The following is a 16,258-nucleotide window of genomic DNA, read 5'->3' as shown; positions in this document are numbered from 1 at the left end:
ATCTAGTGGAATCAGGACCATGACATACCTCTCTAAGGGAAGTGCTCAAGACCATGATCGACCGATCAGAAGGAAGTGGTCAATACCAAGTCAAGTAGAGATAGACCACTTAGAGGGAATCTTGTGATTATGTTTAGTTATGATAGCATGCTAATAGGTTTACATTTCATTTTATATGCTTATGTGTTCAGTTATATGTGTATGTGCTCAGTTATATGCTTAGGGCTCAGTTATATATTTATGTGTAAGTTTTAGAATGCATATATGTAGTGATTAAGTGTTGTGATTACTCACTATGCCTTAGGCTTAAAATTATTACTCTATGTTTTTAGTTGTAGGTCTTTCAGGTTCGAAGGGAAAGGAGCTGGCATGATTAGGACATCTGGACATTCTCATAGGGGCATGGAATATGGTTTATCTACTCTATTTTTTGACATGGTTTTCAAAACAAGACTTAGAGGGTGTTTGGGATTACTTTTCAAAAGGACTTTTTGAACTTTTAGCTTTTCCAAAAAGTTAAAAGTTTGAAAAGATGTTTGGCAATTCTAAAACTCTTTTTAGAATGACTTTTTGGCAAGAAGAAAAAGGAGTGATTTTAAAAGCTAGAAATTGTGAATTTTTGTGACTTTTGGCTTTTTAGCCTTTGCTCCCTCAAAAGATAATTCAAACACATTTTAAAACCTTCTTTTGCAAAAAGCTATAAGACAAAAAGTCCTTTTGTTGAAAAGGACTTTTTAGGCTAAAAAGCAATCCCAAACACCCCCTTAGCTTCCGCTCTGTAATGTGATTATGTTGATGTAACGTGAAAAGATAATTTTATGATTTGTTAATGATTATGAATAGAACCTTTGGTAAAACCTACACTCTAATTTTCAAAAAGGTTTATGGATGATTTCGGGATGTTATATATACCCTTGCCTTTGAATCCCTCGCCTTTCTCACTTGTGCCTCAATCTCTTGATACCATACACAATGTTTTCACATAAAATTTAAACTATAGAATCGTTGATACATTACAATTTTAAAATTTTAAAAATCAGTTACTTAGTTAAGTAAATGGTTGCTTTCTGTTTGAAACTTAAACAAGGTGCCCATCCATGTAACAAGAATCACATAGCCACGGTCGTGTTTCATATGAAATGTTTTGTGAAAGTAATAATTATTGTTGTTTCTATGCGATTTCTCTCAAACTATATACTAGTATGAAACATTGGAGGTAAATGCCGACAACATTTGGTCGAGTAAAGGTTTTCGGGAATTTTATGAAGGCTATTAAACATATTTGAAAATTATATTTATGAGAGGGTATAGTAGTCAATTGATAATAATAATAATAATAATAATAATAATAATAATAATAATAATAATAAAGATTTACAATGGTTATAAAATGTTAGAAAAGATTTAGACAAATACGATAATTTGAAATTTATGAAGGGTAAATATGATATTTAGATAATTAGGTTGGGTAAATATGATACTTTTATGTTTAAGAAGGGTATATACAAAATTATTCCAAGATTAAATACATAATATGCAACCAAATTGGTGTTTACAATGTAATTAAATGTTAATGTTAATTATGGCCGTCCAATACTGCGCATTCATACCCACAAGACGTGCGCTCGCACACATGTTTAGTGAACCCAACCCAATTTGGTTTGCATTTGTTCCTCGTACATGTACAAAAGAGAGCATTTGTTGTTTAAGTCTTACAAGGCTTAGAGACTTTCTTACTTATAAACCAACTTTATTTACCCCAACCTATGTGGGATGAACTAAAAATCCATTTAACTCCTTTTTTACTTTTTCCAACACCATTACTGTAAAGATTATCTTTGCATTCATCTTAAATCCCATTTGCGTGTGTGATGTACCAAAATGAAGGTATCACATAGGACAACATAAACGTATAACCGTTTATTCATTTCAATAACGGTTTAGGGTTCGAATTTCGTGTTCAAAAATGAGAAAACCCTATTTTTATAAATCGGTTAAAACCATTTTTCCAACAACCCCCACATGAATGAAAATTGATCATATTTTCAAGCCACCTAAATAAAATCCAGCAGTTGAACCGTGCTTATGATAGGTCAGTGTTACCCTTATATATATATATATATATATATATATATATATATATATATATATATTACTAGCATACTAGTAGATAACATGTCTTTTAACTATTATGTCATTTGTGTATATAATTAATATGTGTCTCACATGTTCTCCAGGACCTAGTTAGGTTCTTATTGATGTATATGTTATGATAGACATTTGCATGGTTCTGTAAGACCTCTTAGGAATGTGCCTACACAATTTCCTTTAAAGTGAACATACTTCTCTCACACATAAATGACTACATTGTAATCATTAAAAGCTAATGCATAATGATTTCCAATTTATCATTGATGTTAGCCAGCAAATATAACATTCATCACTATCTATTTTAGGAATGGGTTAGGTTTGACCACCACAATGATTCACAAAATGTTCTATACAAGAAGGTTCTCATGCTGAACCTAGATCTTGGGATCTCAATCAACTAGGTTGGGTTTTCCTTCTTAATAACTTATTAATCCACAGGTTTTACTCATATTCCTCATAATGACCTCTCACTTTAAGCATTTCATTAGTGCATCTACAATCTTATTTTGAATTATGTAGTCATTAAAGATAAATCATCTTAGGAGTAATTTTTGAATGGTATTGTGCCTTTGACAAATACATCTACACTCACCATTGTTTACATGACCATGTACAAATATTGGTGATATTAGATCATATTATGACATCTCTCAGGAAATTGAAGACCTACTTATATCATTGTCCAAACTTGTATAGAATTATAAATTTATTCTCCTATATTTACCAAAAGATGTTAACTAGTATCAATATGGCTACGTCTATACAAAAAACACCACTATTATATATATATATATATATATATATATATATATATATATTATTGGGTCAACATAATACGATAAGCACACGTACATACATATATTTATATATATATATTGGTGTATTCACAATAACATTGGTCAAATGTAATTATGGATATATTTTACTTGAATCTCCTTGCCAATATTATACTTTTTCATGCAATTTTTTGCTTTAACCATGTACAAGTAAAATTAAGGCATCATATATGTCACAAAATAGAGTATCATTTCAAAGTATTATTTATAGATCTATTTCATCACATTCATTGATTTTTAATGACATATTCAAACTTGTGATACCATTGTTACAAAGTTTACTTTAAGTGATCATATACTGACTTCACATTTTTACACATTTCATTGCCTTCCTTCAGGTAAGATAACTTCTAGGCAGTTTCTTGTAAATTATACTTCTAAAAATAGGTTTAAAAGTTTTAGTTACATATTAGAATGATATACTTCCAAATTTTGAGTAGTTACAACTATATACAATTATAAGTAAAGAGCATACAAATGAAATTATTGAAGACATTTTTATATATGTTTGTAATGCAACCATATGCTTCAAATATGCCATGAGCTCTTACTTCTCATTTGGACAACGGTGGATAGAAATAGAAGGTTTAGGACAAAGATAATGAGTTCACGCTCCATGCTTAAGCAAGCAAGGTCTTCAGGTTTGGGAGAGATGAAGTCGATGGATACGAGCTTAATTGGAATGAAGGCTCGATGAAGGCGATAGAGTCTGATTCCAGGTCAAAATCCACATCAGCTTTCATTTGAGTCTACATTAGCCCTTGGTCAAAGTCCACATAAACATTTTACATAGTCAAATGCCACATCACCTTACTTATACCGGATGTCCTTTTCAACTTTTGCAAAACAGTTCTTTTTTTACATATAATTTGATACTTCAATGGCTTAGAATGCACAAGAAACAGTCCAGGGACCATTTAAAACAAAAAGTAAGAGTTCATAGGGTCTTCATAACAAACACCCTAATGTATTTGAACACCTCCTCACCAAGATAGGTGCATCACCCGAATCCGGAACTTTGATTAGACAAAACACCAAAATAGGTGATTTATTTCCCCCCTAAAAGCTTACCACTAGAAAAGGTCACACAGTTTAACACCATATACAAGCCAATAAATCAACTCTCTAAACAATTCTGGTGTCATGTGTATTTTTACCAACAGTGGGGCATTGCTTCAACCCTTGAAATGATCCAGTTCAACTACTCCTTAAACACCTCCCAACACCCTTTGAAATGGATACGAACGATGGAGTTGGAACAAATATAAAAAACTTGGATGACTACACTTGCCCCACCTCTGCTTTTTTTTTTCTTAATTAAAGTTGTAAGAAATGTACATGCTAATTTCTTGTGGTAATGTTATTATTTTCAGTTGCAAATATTCTTAATTAGGGATCAGTGTAATGGATTACAGGGATTTCACTTACGATTTTGCCAATTCACATCAAGTACTTTTAGTCATTGAGTGATTGCATACGTATTTGTTAGGTTCATCATGAAATACTACGAGATAAGCAAAGAACAAGTGACCTAATGAAAAAACCCAAAACACCAATGCTTAATAAAAGTAAGGAAATACATCAAATTGAATGAAAACCTTTGTCATGGAAACTATTGAAAGCGAATTTTGTTCGTCATTCAAGTATATGATTATAACATCAAAAAATATGCAATGGATTCAAAACAATTTCTAACAAAGTCATAAAACAACATGGACAAGTGACCTAAGTCCCACATGTTGCAAAAAGGTAGTGATAGATCAGTAGTTTACAAAAATGTGTTGGCAAATAAAATTATCTATAACTTGAATTCAGCATGCGCCCAAACGACTTGTGAGATCAAAGAATGTGTGCTCACTACACCGGATTGTGAGGCCACCCATTGGATGATCATAACCAAACTCTTCTTCAGCTTGACATAATAAGTCTTGAAATGAAGGTTGGCTTAAGAAGGACACAGGAATCACAAAGCGCTTCTTTTCTTGCTCTCCAACATAAACTGCCAAATACCCTTTGGGTAGATCCATTGTTGTTGTGCGGGTTCCATTTGACAAAGGCCGTTGGAAAATTTGTTTTGCTTGAATGATCTGAGGCATATGAATACCCATTTTTTTAAGGTCGATGAAGGTAGTAAAATAATGTGAGAGTATTTTCTTAGTGAAAGGTGTTGTGGATGAGTTAGAGATGAAACTATGTTGGTGCTTTGTCTTTTGACATGCTTTATATAGTGGTTCATGGATGCTTCAAATTTTAAAATAAAGGAAATAAAAAAAAAAAGGAAATAAATGAGAGATAGAGACCTTGTTACAGAAAGGCAATATCATGTGTTGTGTGTTTCAACTTGCAAGAAGGTATCATATCACAACCATAAACTCAAATACAATTAAATGCACTTAAACCGGTACTTGTATACAAAAAATAATTCAAGAGAGAAGAGAACATGCATGGCCCTAATTCTAAACAAAGTAAGCGGTGAAGAATAGTACACACATCATGGTCCCATTCGATATTAATGGGATGTGGCTATATATGCTTCCTAACAAACACAAAAGTGTGGCTAAAATATTAAGGGTTTTTATTTATAAATGAATTATGTGTTTAGTTCCTTGTTAAACGTCATTGGAAGACCAAAGCATGTGACATAGCTTTTTCTTCCGCCGAATTTCGCTATCCCTCATTTAAATTCCTATATTATTTGAATATATAAACAAATTAATTTAAATAGAACAACCCCAAGTTCTTTCAAACATTTCATCATGAAGTCGTGCTTTGAAAATTTTCATTTACCATTTGCCTTTTGAAGTGAACAGAACTGCATTCCTTGAAAAATGGTCATACTTATGCCCCGGATCACAAAAGCAAAACAAATTATGCGATGATCATCATCAAATGGAAGCAGCACAACAAAATCTATGGATATCCCAAGAGCCTATTTATAACGAACTAACCACTAGGATCGATCTTGTATCAGTTGTAAATAGAGACAATTGTCCCATTTGTATGAAATTGGGACAAGGATTATCAATATAGAGTTCATTGTATTTTGTTTATTGTTATGAGGTAGGACATAAATAAAAAAATAAACAAATAAAAAAATAAAAAACTACTTTCTGCGTCTACTATTTCCTCGATGTGAATTTCTCACCCATAAACTGATAAAATCACTCCGTACATTTGTTTTTTTTTTTTGTCTTTTTCTGACACTAACCAATATATAGACATATACAACGAAATAACGTTGATCGTCAATTCTGTTGACAAAACATTCTCAAGTAGCAATTCTATCTGTCATATATGGTCATACAGTTTGCCATATACGTACACATGTTAGTAACACACACTCTGCTAAGCTTTAAATTAACAGCAGTAAACAGAGTACCAAATAAAACGAGACTTCATTTCATACTATAATTACAACTATCCAGGTTATGGGAACAAAATATTCAACTTTAAGAAAACATGCATCAGGGTCAAGTATGTTAGTGTATATTAGCCCATTTGCTCCTACTTCCCACTCAAAACCTAAAAAGTTTTGCTTCAACTTCTCTTCATCATGTCTACTCCCACCCCACCACCACACAAAGTATTTTGTGTATCCAACATCAAAACTCACGTTCCCCTCATACTTGATGTTGATAGGTTGAACTACAACTCTTGGCAAGAACTTTTCACAACACATTGCGAAGCCTATGTTGCTATAGATCATATTGATGCCTCGTATGTTTCCATGGGTGACCTCCCTGTCAAAGCTTATTGCACGAAGATCAAATCTCTAGCCGATCTCCTTGAAAATATCGATCCTCAAGCTAAGGTTCTCGATAAAAACCTCGTCATCTACATCATCAATAGCCTCTCCCCTCGCTATGATAACGTGGCTAGCATCATTCGCCACCGTCTCCCATTTCCAACATTTGAAGAAACCCGCTCCATTTTGCTTTCCGAAGAACAACGCCTACTGTTCACTCGGGTTCCTTCCACTATGGCTCAAGTTGACCATTCTTCTTCACCTTCATAGCTTCATACCGCCTTCGGTGATACCCAATGCCGACAAGATCGGCGCCAAGACCGCCGACCTGCAAACAATCGGCGACATCATTCAGGTAATAGTAGCAACCGTCACATCATGCCTCTTCCTTATCAATACGGCTGGGTATTAATCCCACCGTCGGCCCATCATCAGCCCTCTTGGAATCCATCTCCTAGGCCCAACATCCTATATCAGTAGGCTGCTCAGCGGTAACTCCAGTCAGCTCCAAGCCTCCTTGGCCTATCTCCTAAGCACACCATAGCCCCTGCAGGCCTATTTTTTTATTTTGCTTCTCAGTCACCCTCGGGACAGCGTGCTCAAGGCTCGGTATCACCTTCATGGACCTAGTTTGGGACAGAACACTCCCAAGTCTTTTCAAGAACTGGGCTAGCGGGTGATGGAAATGGGAGCAACGAACCACGTTCTTACGAACCAAGTTATACTCCATTTACTTTTAGATAAGAATATTTTTTTTCATAATATCCTAGTTGGGGATGGGTTCAAAATACATGTTGTTGCAACCGGAAATACCCTTTTTCCTATCAAAAACTTTCATCGACCTCTTTATCTCAATAATGTTCTCATCACATCATCTGTTATCAAAAATCTTATTTATGTTCGAAAATTTACTCGTTATAATAAAGGCTTAATTGAATTTGACAAATTTGACAAATTTGGTTTTACTAACCCGCCAACCAACCATTGATCTTAATGTTCGAAAATCTTATCTATATTCGGTTCTTCCTCAATCTCCTCAAGCATTCGTTTCCATCAGCTCATCAATTTGGATCATCACCTTGGCCACCCCCGGCAACCATGTTTTTCAGTTTTTAGTTTCAAATAAATTGATTTCATGTAATAAAATTGATTTTGTTACTCTATGCATTGCTTGTTAACTTGGAAAACATTTTAAACTTCCTTTAAGTACTATGGATTCTAATATTTCTAATGCATTTGAAATCATACATTCTGATGTTTGGACTTCTCATATTACTAGTATTAGTGGTTTGAAATACTATGTTATCTTTCTTGATCATTATACTCAATATCTTTGGGTGTATCCTTTAAAAAAAAGTAAAATGTTTTCTCCAAGTGTGTAGAATTCTCAAATCTCATCAATAATCAATTTCAGACAATGTTTTCTCCATTAAATCATTACAATGTGACAATGGGGGAATACAACAACAAACAATTTCATGACTATTTCTCATCTCATGGAATATAATTATGTTTCTCGTGTCCTCATACATCCCAACAAAACAGAAAAGTCGAATGTATGTTGTGCACCATTAATACCATCATTCGTACTCTTCTTTTCCATGCTCGTCTCCCTCATACCTATTAGGTGGAAGCCTTTCCATGGTCATCCACCTTCTCCACATTCTCCCTTCCACTTCCATCCAAAACAACACTCCCTCATATCGCCTCCTCAAAAAGCATCCCACTTATACTCATCATCACACATTCAACACTCCCTCATATCGCCTCCTCAAAAAGCATCCCACTTATACTCATCATCACACATTCGGGTGTCTTTGCTTCCCTCAAATCACCACCTCTCATAAACTCTTACCTTGATCCTCTGCATGTTTCTTCCTTAGATACCCTTCACACCATAAAGGCTTTTAGTGCCTTAATTTATCCACCCGTAAAATCATCATTTCTAGACATGTCACATTAGACAAAAATATTTTTCCTTTTAAATCCATACCACCATCGATCCATCCTCTTATTCATTTCTTGATGACATCCCACCCCCTTCTGCTCACACATATTTCACTAACGTGACACATTCTCAACTATCTCATCTAACCCATCCGATCATGTCTCAACTTCGGCACCACCCGAAGATACTCCTCTCGGTGATTGTTAGGTTGTATAGTGTTGCTTCATGGGCTCGGTCCTTAGCCCAGTTTTGTAGCCGGTTTGGGCCTGTCCAACCGTGCATTATTTTATTCTAGGGTTTTAGTATTTAAGGTGCATGCATGCATCCTTAGTCAAAAACTTTTTTATTATTTTTCTTATCAAAGTATTGTAAACCCTAGCTCGCCTCTACAGTGGAAGCTCTTTATCGAGCTCTACTGAGGTGTGACTATATTTGAATCATAAGCTTCATATTGATTCCATATTGTGTTCTTAATTGTATTGTGATTGAATTGTTTGTTCTTTATCAATATACTTGTGAAAGATCTAAACGATCAAGAGATTTATTCTTATCAATTGGTATCAGAGCGGGGGCTGTGTAATTCATACACATCTCTTCTGTTGAAGAAATTACTAGGGTTTTTCCGCATTGATTGATATTATTTGAGCCGTCATTCCAAATTGGCGTATCTCATTAATTGTCGATCTTGCCCTAATGATAAATTACAAGTCTGATCTTAAACAGGTTATCGATCAAACGTCACAATGTCTATGGACGATTCTCAATCCAATCCAATCAACATCTCCAATAGTATTGGATCAACAACAAGAATTCCAATCTTATACACTCAGGATTATGAAGTATGGATGCACCACTTCGAAGATTATGTAATCGGCGCAAAGGATAATGGGTACTTGATGTGGGAAGCAATCACAGCTGGTCCGTTTGTTCACACGAGCACTTCAAAGATTGTCAAAACTCAAAAGGAGTACAATTAGCTCGTGAATGATGTGAAAGACATTCCTCAAGACGAGAAAGAGAAGTTTCAATGCAACATCAAAGCCTTAAGAATGATTAGGTTTGCTTTACAATCGGACACGTTTCGATTGGTAAGTTCATGTGCTACAGCAAAAGAGTTATGGGATAGGTTAAAAGAATTATATTCTACTGATGAAGATCTGGAACATTCGATTCAAACCTTGCTGCTTTCTGAATTTGGTGATTTCAAACAGAAGCCCGAAGAGAAACTCATTCAGGCCTTTGATCGTTTTAATCATCTTCTCAGTAAGATGATAAAGCACAGGATCGAAAGGAAGGATATTGAGTAGAAGGTTATGTGACATCCCCAATTTCACGGCCAGAAAAGACCGATTTGTTTATGCTAGTTTTTAAAATCAGAATAATCTTTTAAAGAAAACAGTTACGGAATTTGTTCCCAAAACAAGATATGATAATAACTTATAAAAAGATTTCTCAATGAGAATGTATTTTTATTTAATAATAAAACCTCAGGATATCATGTTCCGATACAGACATATAAGCATAAACAAAACTTACATTCAATTACACTAATGATTTATATCTCCTTTAAATCTCTCTGTGAAATATGTCTTCGTATCGATACCTGCGATACAAATAAAACTGAGTGGATCAGGCTTGGGAGTCTGGTGAGCATATAGGGTTTTCATCCCACAATGTTATATCATATATTTATAAATATAGAACATTCAAACTTGTACAATTTCACCACATCAAGGCAACTCTTATCCCACCCTATCGATCCTCACAACGACACGATCTAAACTCTCGTATCTAAAATTTTCCTCTTTACCTGATCCCTACTCACGGATCTAAAACTATCCTCTTCACCCGATCCATACTCACGGATCTAAAACTAACCTTATCACCTGATCCATACTCACGGATCTAAAACTAACCTTTTCCCCTGATCCATACTCACGGATCTAAAACTAACCTCATGATCTGATCCATACTCCCGGATCAATAATTGTACCCGATCCATACTCCCAGAATAGGGACAAGTAACTATACCTTAATCTTGATCTGATCCATACTCCCGGATCAATAACTGTGCCCAATCCATACTCCCGGACTAGGGACAATTAACTTAGTCTTAATCCATACTCCCGGACTAATAACAAGTTTTATCTCTTTACCTTATCCATACTCCCGGATCTAAAACTAACCTATTGGTCTAATCCATACTCACGGATCTAAAACTAATCTCTTGATCTGATCCATACTCACGGATCTCATCTACCCATGTCCTACCCAACATATTTGTAGATATAAAATACATATACAGTTTAACTCATTAAAACCTATATAGTTCATCCATTCTACCAATATCTCAAATAAACAACAATATATAAACACATAGCACGTATTTCGTAGCAAATACTTCATACTTATGTGTTAGAAGAAAGTAACCACACACTCACTTGATTAGAAGATGATCGAGTAGCACTACGGCTCTTGAAATAATCTTTTGCGACGAAACCGGGATGTTTCCTTCAAAACCAGGCTTCTCGCGGGCAGAGCTTCGGCTCGAGAATCGCACTTCTCGGGATCTTCGGGAATCTCGGGAGCGTAAAACTTCTTTCCAAACTTGGATATGAAATTCGGGATGTCAGGATGGCTTCGGGGGTTTAAACACAGAGCTTCGGCACGAGAAAGAGAAGAAATAAGCAAATATGCTCGGAACCCTCGCACCCCTTTTATAGGAGGCTGAACCGCCTCGGTACGTTGGGCGTACGGGGTTACGCGGGGCATACTCCAGAAATCTTCACTGCATGCGTATGCGAGGCACTCGAGTCCGAGGCTGTTCGTGCTTCGCTTTACGCTGGGCGTAACCCGGATAAGTCCGGTGACTCCCCCTTCTGATAATATCGGGTTTAACAATTAAATTTATATTTTAATTATTTAATAAACTTCAAAATTTCATATCCTCTTCATATGAACTCCGTTTTCGACGTTCTTTATATCCACGCGTAGGTGAGAGTACGCTCTACACCTTTCATTTAGACTATGCCGGCTAATTTTGAATTTATTTTTATTATTTATTTTTAGTAGGTCGGGACAGGAAAACTCCGTTATAAATTCATAAATTCTTCATCTGACGTCCGTTTTCGCCTGTCTTTTTATCGTTTCACTACTATTAACGAGATCTTCGATTCTCGTTTAGATTGTTTAGGCTAAAAACTGCTCGATCTCAAATCGCATATTCGGGCTGCATACTGCTAAGCTGAAACTTACAAAAATCATAACTTCCTCATACGAAGTCAGATTTGGACGTTCTTTTTATGCACGCACACGGTTTAATGAAATCTACGACTTTCGTTTAGATCACTAAGGCTCAATATCGCTCTAACGTAAATTCACTATTTACGACGCGCTGTGTCGTGTCGGTTCTGTCGCGAAACTTCGACAGGTCATAACTTCTTCGTTATAACTCGGATTTTGGTGTTCTTTATATGTAAGGAATCCTTGTAACATATAATACAACTTAGTTAAGATTAATCCTTCTAAATAATCTTCCATCAAAAAGTAATTTTTGATGCTCATCGTCTCTAATTGACTAGCCTGGATCTACGGGCATTACAATTATCTCCCCCTTAGGATGATTACGTCCTGGAATCATCAACGAAATAGGACTTGTATAATGATTCCACACGTTATTTCTTCATCCTATGTAATAATCGTAACTTCTATGTTTCCTCGAAAGAGTATTTATCTCTATGGCTTTCTTAACCGCAGACGATGCCCAATCTTGCATCTGCTTATCGTACTATGTTGTACTTTCAATCGTAACCCTCGAGTTACCAAATAAGTCCTTATTATGGACTCCTTCTTCTTCTTAGGATAAATACTTTCCTTTAACTATTGTAACAGACCGATGGGTCGTGCTCTACTGACCTCTCATCGAATGATGTAATGCTTAGACTCAGGTCTCTTAGAGTTAAATTCCATAATGGAATATACCTTCCTTCATATTCTAATGTGATATAATCACATTTTTACATGTAGCATTTCTAGCTACAAGCTTCCTTAACAACGAGCGTGGTACCAATGATCGCATTAACTTCAATCTTTTGACTTAAGTCAGATGTTACTTCGAACTAGGTTCACCGAACCACGTCACATACTCACCGTAGTCGGACTCCAATTGGATATGACCACTAGCGTCGGAACAAGAACCATCTTACTAGTCATTACCGAAACAATGGTAATGAAATACCAGAATAAAATGGAATCAATAATCAGCTTCTTGGTAACCTAGTGACTTTCCCTGATCCAAGTGCGAGTCCTGTGCTTCCGGTAGTATATGCATCCACTACCTTTCACACCTACTCATACTCGTCCCAAGTATTGTCCCGCAGTGGACCAAGTCACCATACAAGAAAATCATACAATCATTCAACACATCATATAACAAAACTAGGGTTTATATTAATTCCTTGAAACTATAACACAAAAGTTCAAGTTCACCCTATACTATGCCTCTAATAGGCTACACCACATGTTACCTTTCATATCACTATGTAACACCCATTTATTTATTAAGATAAATAAATTAATTAATGAGCGAATGGTGGCCTAAAATAAATAATTATATATGCAGGGTGTTAGGTTCGAGGAGTTAATTGCCATATTTTTGGAAGTCGGGGTTAAAAGTGTGAGTTAGGGACTCATTTTATAAGTATTTATGAAGGCAGGGGCTCCGTGGTAATTATTTGGATTTAATTTAAAGGAAATGAGGTGAAAGGAGCTTAATATGTCATAATTAAGGTTTTGGGGGCTGTTTGGTAAATCTTGTACCTAAGTTGTGAAGAATTTTAATGATAAGGGTTTAAATGGTAATTATCGGATTCATTTTGAAAGGAAATGTTATGGAGAGGGGCCATTCCTACCATTATGGAGGGAAGTTTGATGAGACACGGTATTTAACTGTTGCATTGCCCTCACTAAACCCTAACCCTAAACACTCTTACAGCTGCCACCCTTATGCCTCCCTCATCGGCCGCCACTTTGCCTCCTTGTTTCTCCGACAAACCAAGTCACCGGCAAACCTTGGTGCCGGCAGAACCGTTCTTTGTTGCTGCTCCTGCTGCCGGCGAAGGCAACATCTGTGGTCCTAGCATACGAAGAAAGGAAACCGGGAGCTCAAAGTCGCGATTGCCGCCGCCGGTGGCTGTGAAGATCAATGAGGATGGAATATCGTTTTCCTCCGGTGTCACTGTTGTTGATAAGGTCACAAATCAACCCCTCTCCCCCCCCACCCCACGGTTGTTGTAGTTGTTCCGAATCGCTGCCACTCTCATTCTCTTCTTCTATTTATCTCGTCGCCGGTTGCCTTGTGGGTGGAGGAACTCTAGACGTTTCCTGCTATCACCGGTGGATGATGGTATGGTTCAAGACTCGTGCGCGACGTGGGTGCGATGTGGGGGGAAGTTCTATCGAGAAGGGTCACGAAGAACCACCATGGCAGCCAGCCATGGTGGCTGCCATCGTTATACCGCCGCTGTTGTCGCCGTTTTATGCTGCTGTCGTTGCCAACCGTCATCAGGAGTGTGGCTGGATCCGTTGCAAACAAGAAAGCATGTGGGTGTTTGTTTTTGTTGTGGTGTATTGTGTGTGTAGTTGCTTGGATGGAAAATCTAAGAACCGCCACCACCACCACCGTAAGGTGGAGGCTGCAACCATGCACCGTCGTGTGTATGTGTGTGTTAGTAGGTGTGTGTGTTTATTTGAGATTTAGCATTGTAAAGTGTAATTTCAAATTGGAATAATGAAATGAAAACTAAAAACCACCACCGTGAGGTGGTGGCTGCCGCCACCGGCCGCCGTGTCGGGTGGCGGTGCGCTTTGCCTCTTGTGATAGATTCGTTTGGGGTGCTAGAAACCTTAATGGGCTCAAAGGAGCTCTAATTGGCCCAATGAAGCTTAATGGACTCTAATGGACCCAATAAAACCCATATTGGCTTAATAATATTCTAGTGGGCTTAATAGGCCCAATAAGGCCCTAATTGATCTAAAAGCCCAACAAATTAATTAATGGACTAGTATTGGGTTGGAAACCCTAATTAGGGTTTGGAAAACCCTAATGCCATGAAACCCTAATTTTAGGGAATTAATCGAGACACACAAGAATTATTTAATAACTTGAGATATTAAATAATAAACTTTGGCAAAGATTAATCTAAGCGATAATGGACTTAATGGATTAAGTCCTTAATGGGTTAAGTAGGAAACTTAACCCTAATCATCATTTTATGTGAAACCCTAATTTCACTTGGGTTTATTGTTGGGTCTTTCTTTTCGGCCTTGAGGGTTGGGTAATTAATGGGCCATCCAAAGTCAAGCCAATGAACTAGAATAATTTAATGGGCCTGGGGTAAGGCCCATGTAAGGGGCTTGGGCCCAATTTGGAAAATTGGACCATAGATGGGCCATAATTTGGGCCTTAATGATTATATGATGTTGGGCCTTAGAATAAGACCATGTATAAATTGGGCCATGTGTTGGGTTGGATTCCTAATTGACTTTGGGCCTATGGATTGGGCCTTGGGCTTGAATGAGCCAAGCTTGGGCTAATGTAATAATTATCCAAAGAATGTACTATTGGTTATGTGTTGGGACCCAATTATTAATTGGGTGATGTTTTGATATTGATAGATCGGGAATCTGTCATCCAGTAGCTGGGGTCGAGTCTGCGGGACTTCAGCAGTGTGGGGTGGAGTCTACGGGACTTCAGCAGTGCGATGTGAGTTACCTTCCAGTAGTGGTGGGTCTACGGCTACAATGTCGGCCCACCAGTAGGAGTTGTTGTTAGATGATTGTCTCTATGATAATTGTCTATGTTTGCTACTACCTATTATGTTTATGTGCTAGCATGATGTGATGTTATGTGATAGTGGTAGTAGGGGGTGAAATAGTCCCCGGTTACCGGTCGATAGGGCCGAAGGGGTAGATTAGTACCCAACTATGCTAGACAGATTATGATATATGTGATGATGTTATGTGGTAGTAGTAGGGGGTGAAATAGTCCCCACATACCGGTCGACAGGACCGAAGGGGTAGGCCAGCACCTAGATATGCTAGGCAGTATATGACTTATGTGTTTATACTATGCTTTTATGTGGTAGTGTTAGGGGTGAAATAGTCCCCGGTTACCGGTTGAAAGATACCGAAGGGGAGCCCAGCACCCAGATATGCTAGGCAGTACCCGGTCGAGAGGACCGAAGGGGAGCCCAGCACCTAGATATGCTAGGCAGTATCCGGTCGAGAGGACCGAAGGGGAGGCTAGCACCCATATATGCTAGGCAGTATCCGGTCGAGAGGACCGAAGGGGTAGGTCGGGCACCCAGACATGCCTGACAGTATATGTATGTTATATGATTGTATGGTATGTGGTATGATAGGGGAACTCACTAAGCTTCGTGCTTAGGGTTTTCAGTTTTGGTTTCAGGTACTTCGTGTTTAAAGGAAAGGATCCGACTTGATCGCAGCGCATCACACTATGGTTTTCCGCACATGAGTTCTTTGGGATTACACTCTGATATTGTTTTATGATAACAT

General features: G+C 37.2%; 2 protein-coding genes across 2 annotated transcripts; one reads left to right on the top strand and one right to left on the bottom strand.

Annotated features, from left to right (window-relative positions):
* Positions 1-4,638: 4,638 nt before the first annotated feature.
* On the bottom strand, positions 4,639-5,195 carry LOC145070780 (auxin-responsive protein SAUR21-like). The gene has a single exon (XM_079017740.1). The coding sequence runs from the start codon at positions 5,093-5,095 to the stop codon at positions 4,799-4,801; it is 297 nt and encodes a 98-aa protein (XP_078873866.1). The 5' UTR covers positions 5,096-5,195; the 3' UTR covers positions 4,639-4,798.
* A 1,345-nt stretch (positions 5,196-6,540) lies between these two features.
* On the top strand, positions 6,541-7,002 carry LOC145067802 (uncharacterized). Its single transcript, XM_079014845.1, has one exon. It carries the CDS (start codon positions 6,541-6,543, stop codon positions 7,000-7,002), a length of 462 nt encoding a protein of 153 aa, XP_078870971.1.
* The last annotated feature ends 9,256 nt before the right edge of the window (positions 7,003-16,258 follow it).

The sequence above is a fragment of the Lactuca serriola genome, chromosome 8, assembly GCF_051521515.1.
Source record: "Lactuca serriola cultivar US96UC23 chromosome 8, Lser_US96UC23_V15, whole genome shotgun sequence".
Taxonomy (NCBI): Eukaryota; Viridiplantae; Streptophyta; class Magnoliopsida; order Asterales; family Asteraceae; genus Lactuca; species Lactuca serriola.
This window is presented reverse-complemented; position numbering and strand designations above follow the sequence as displayed.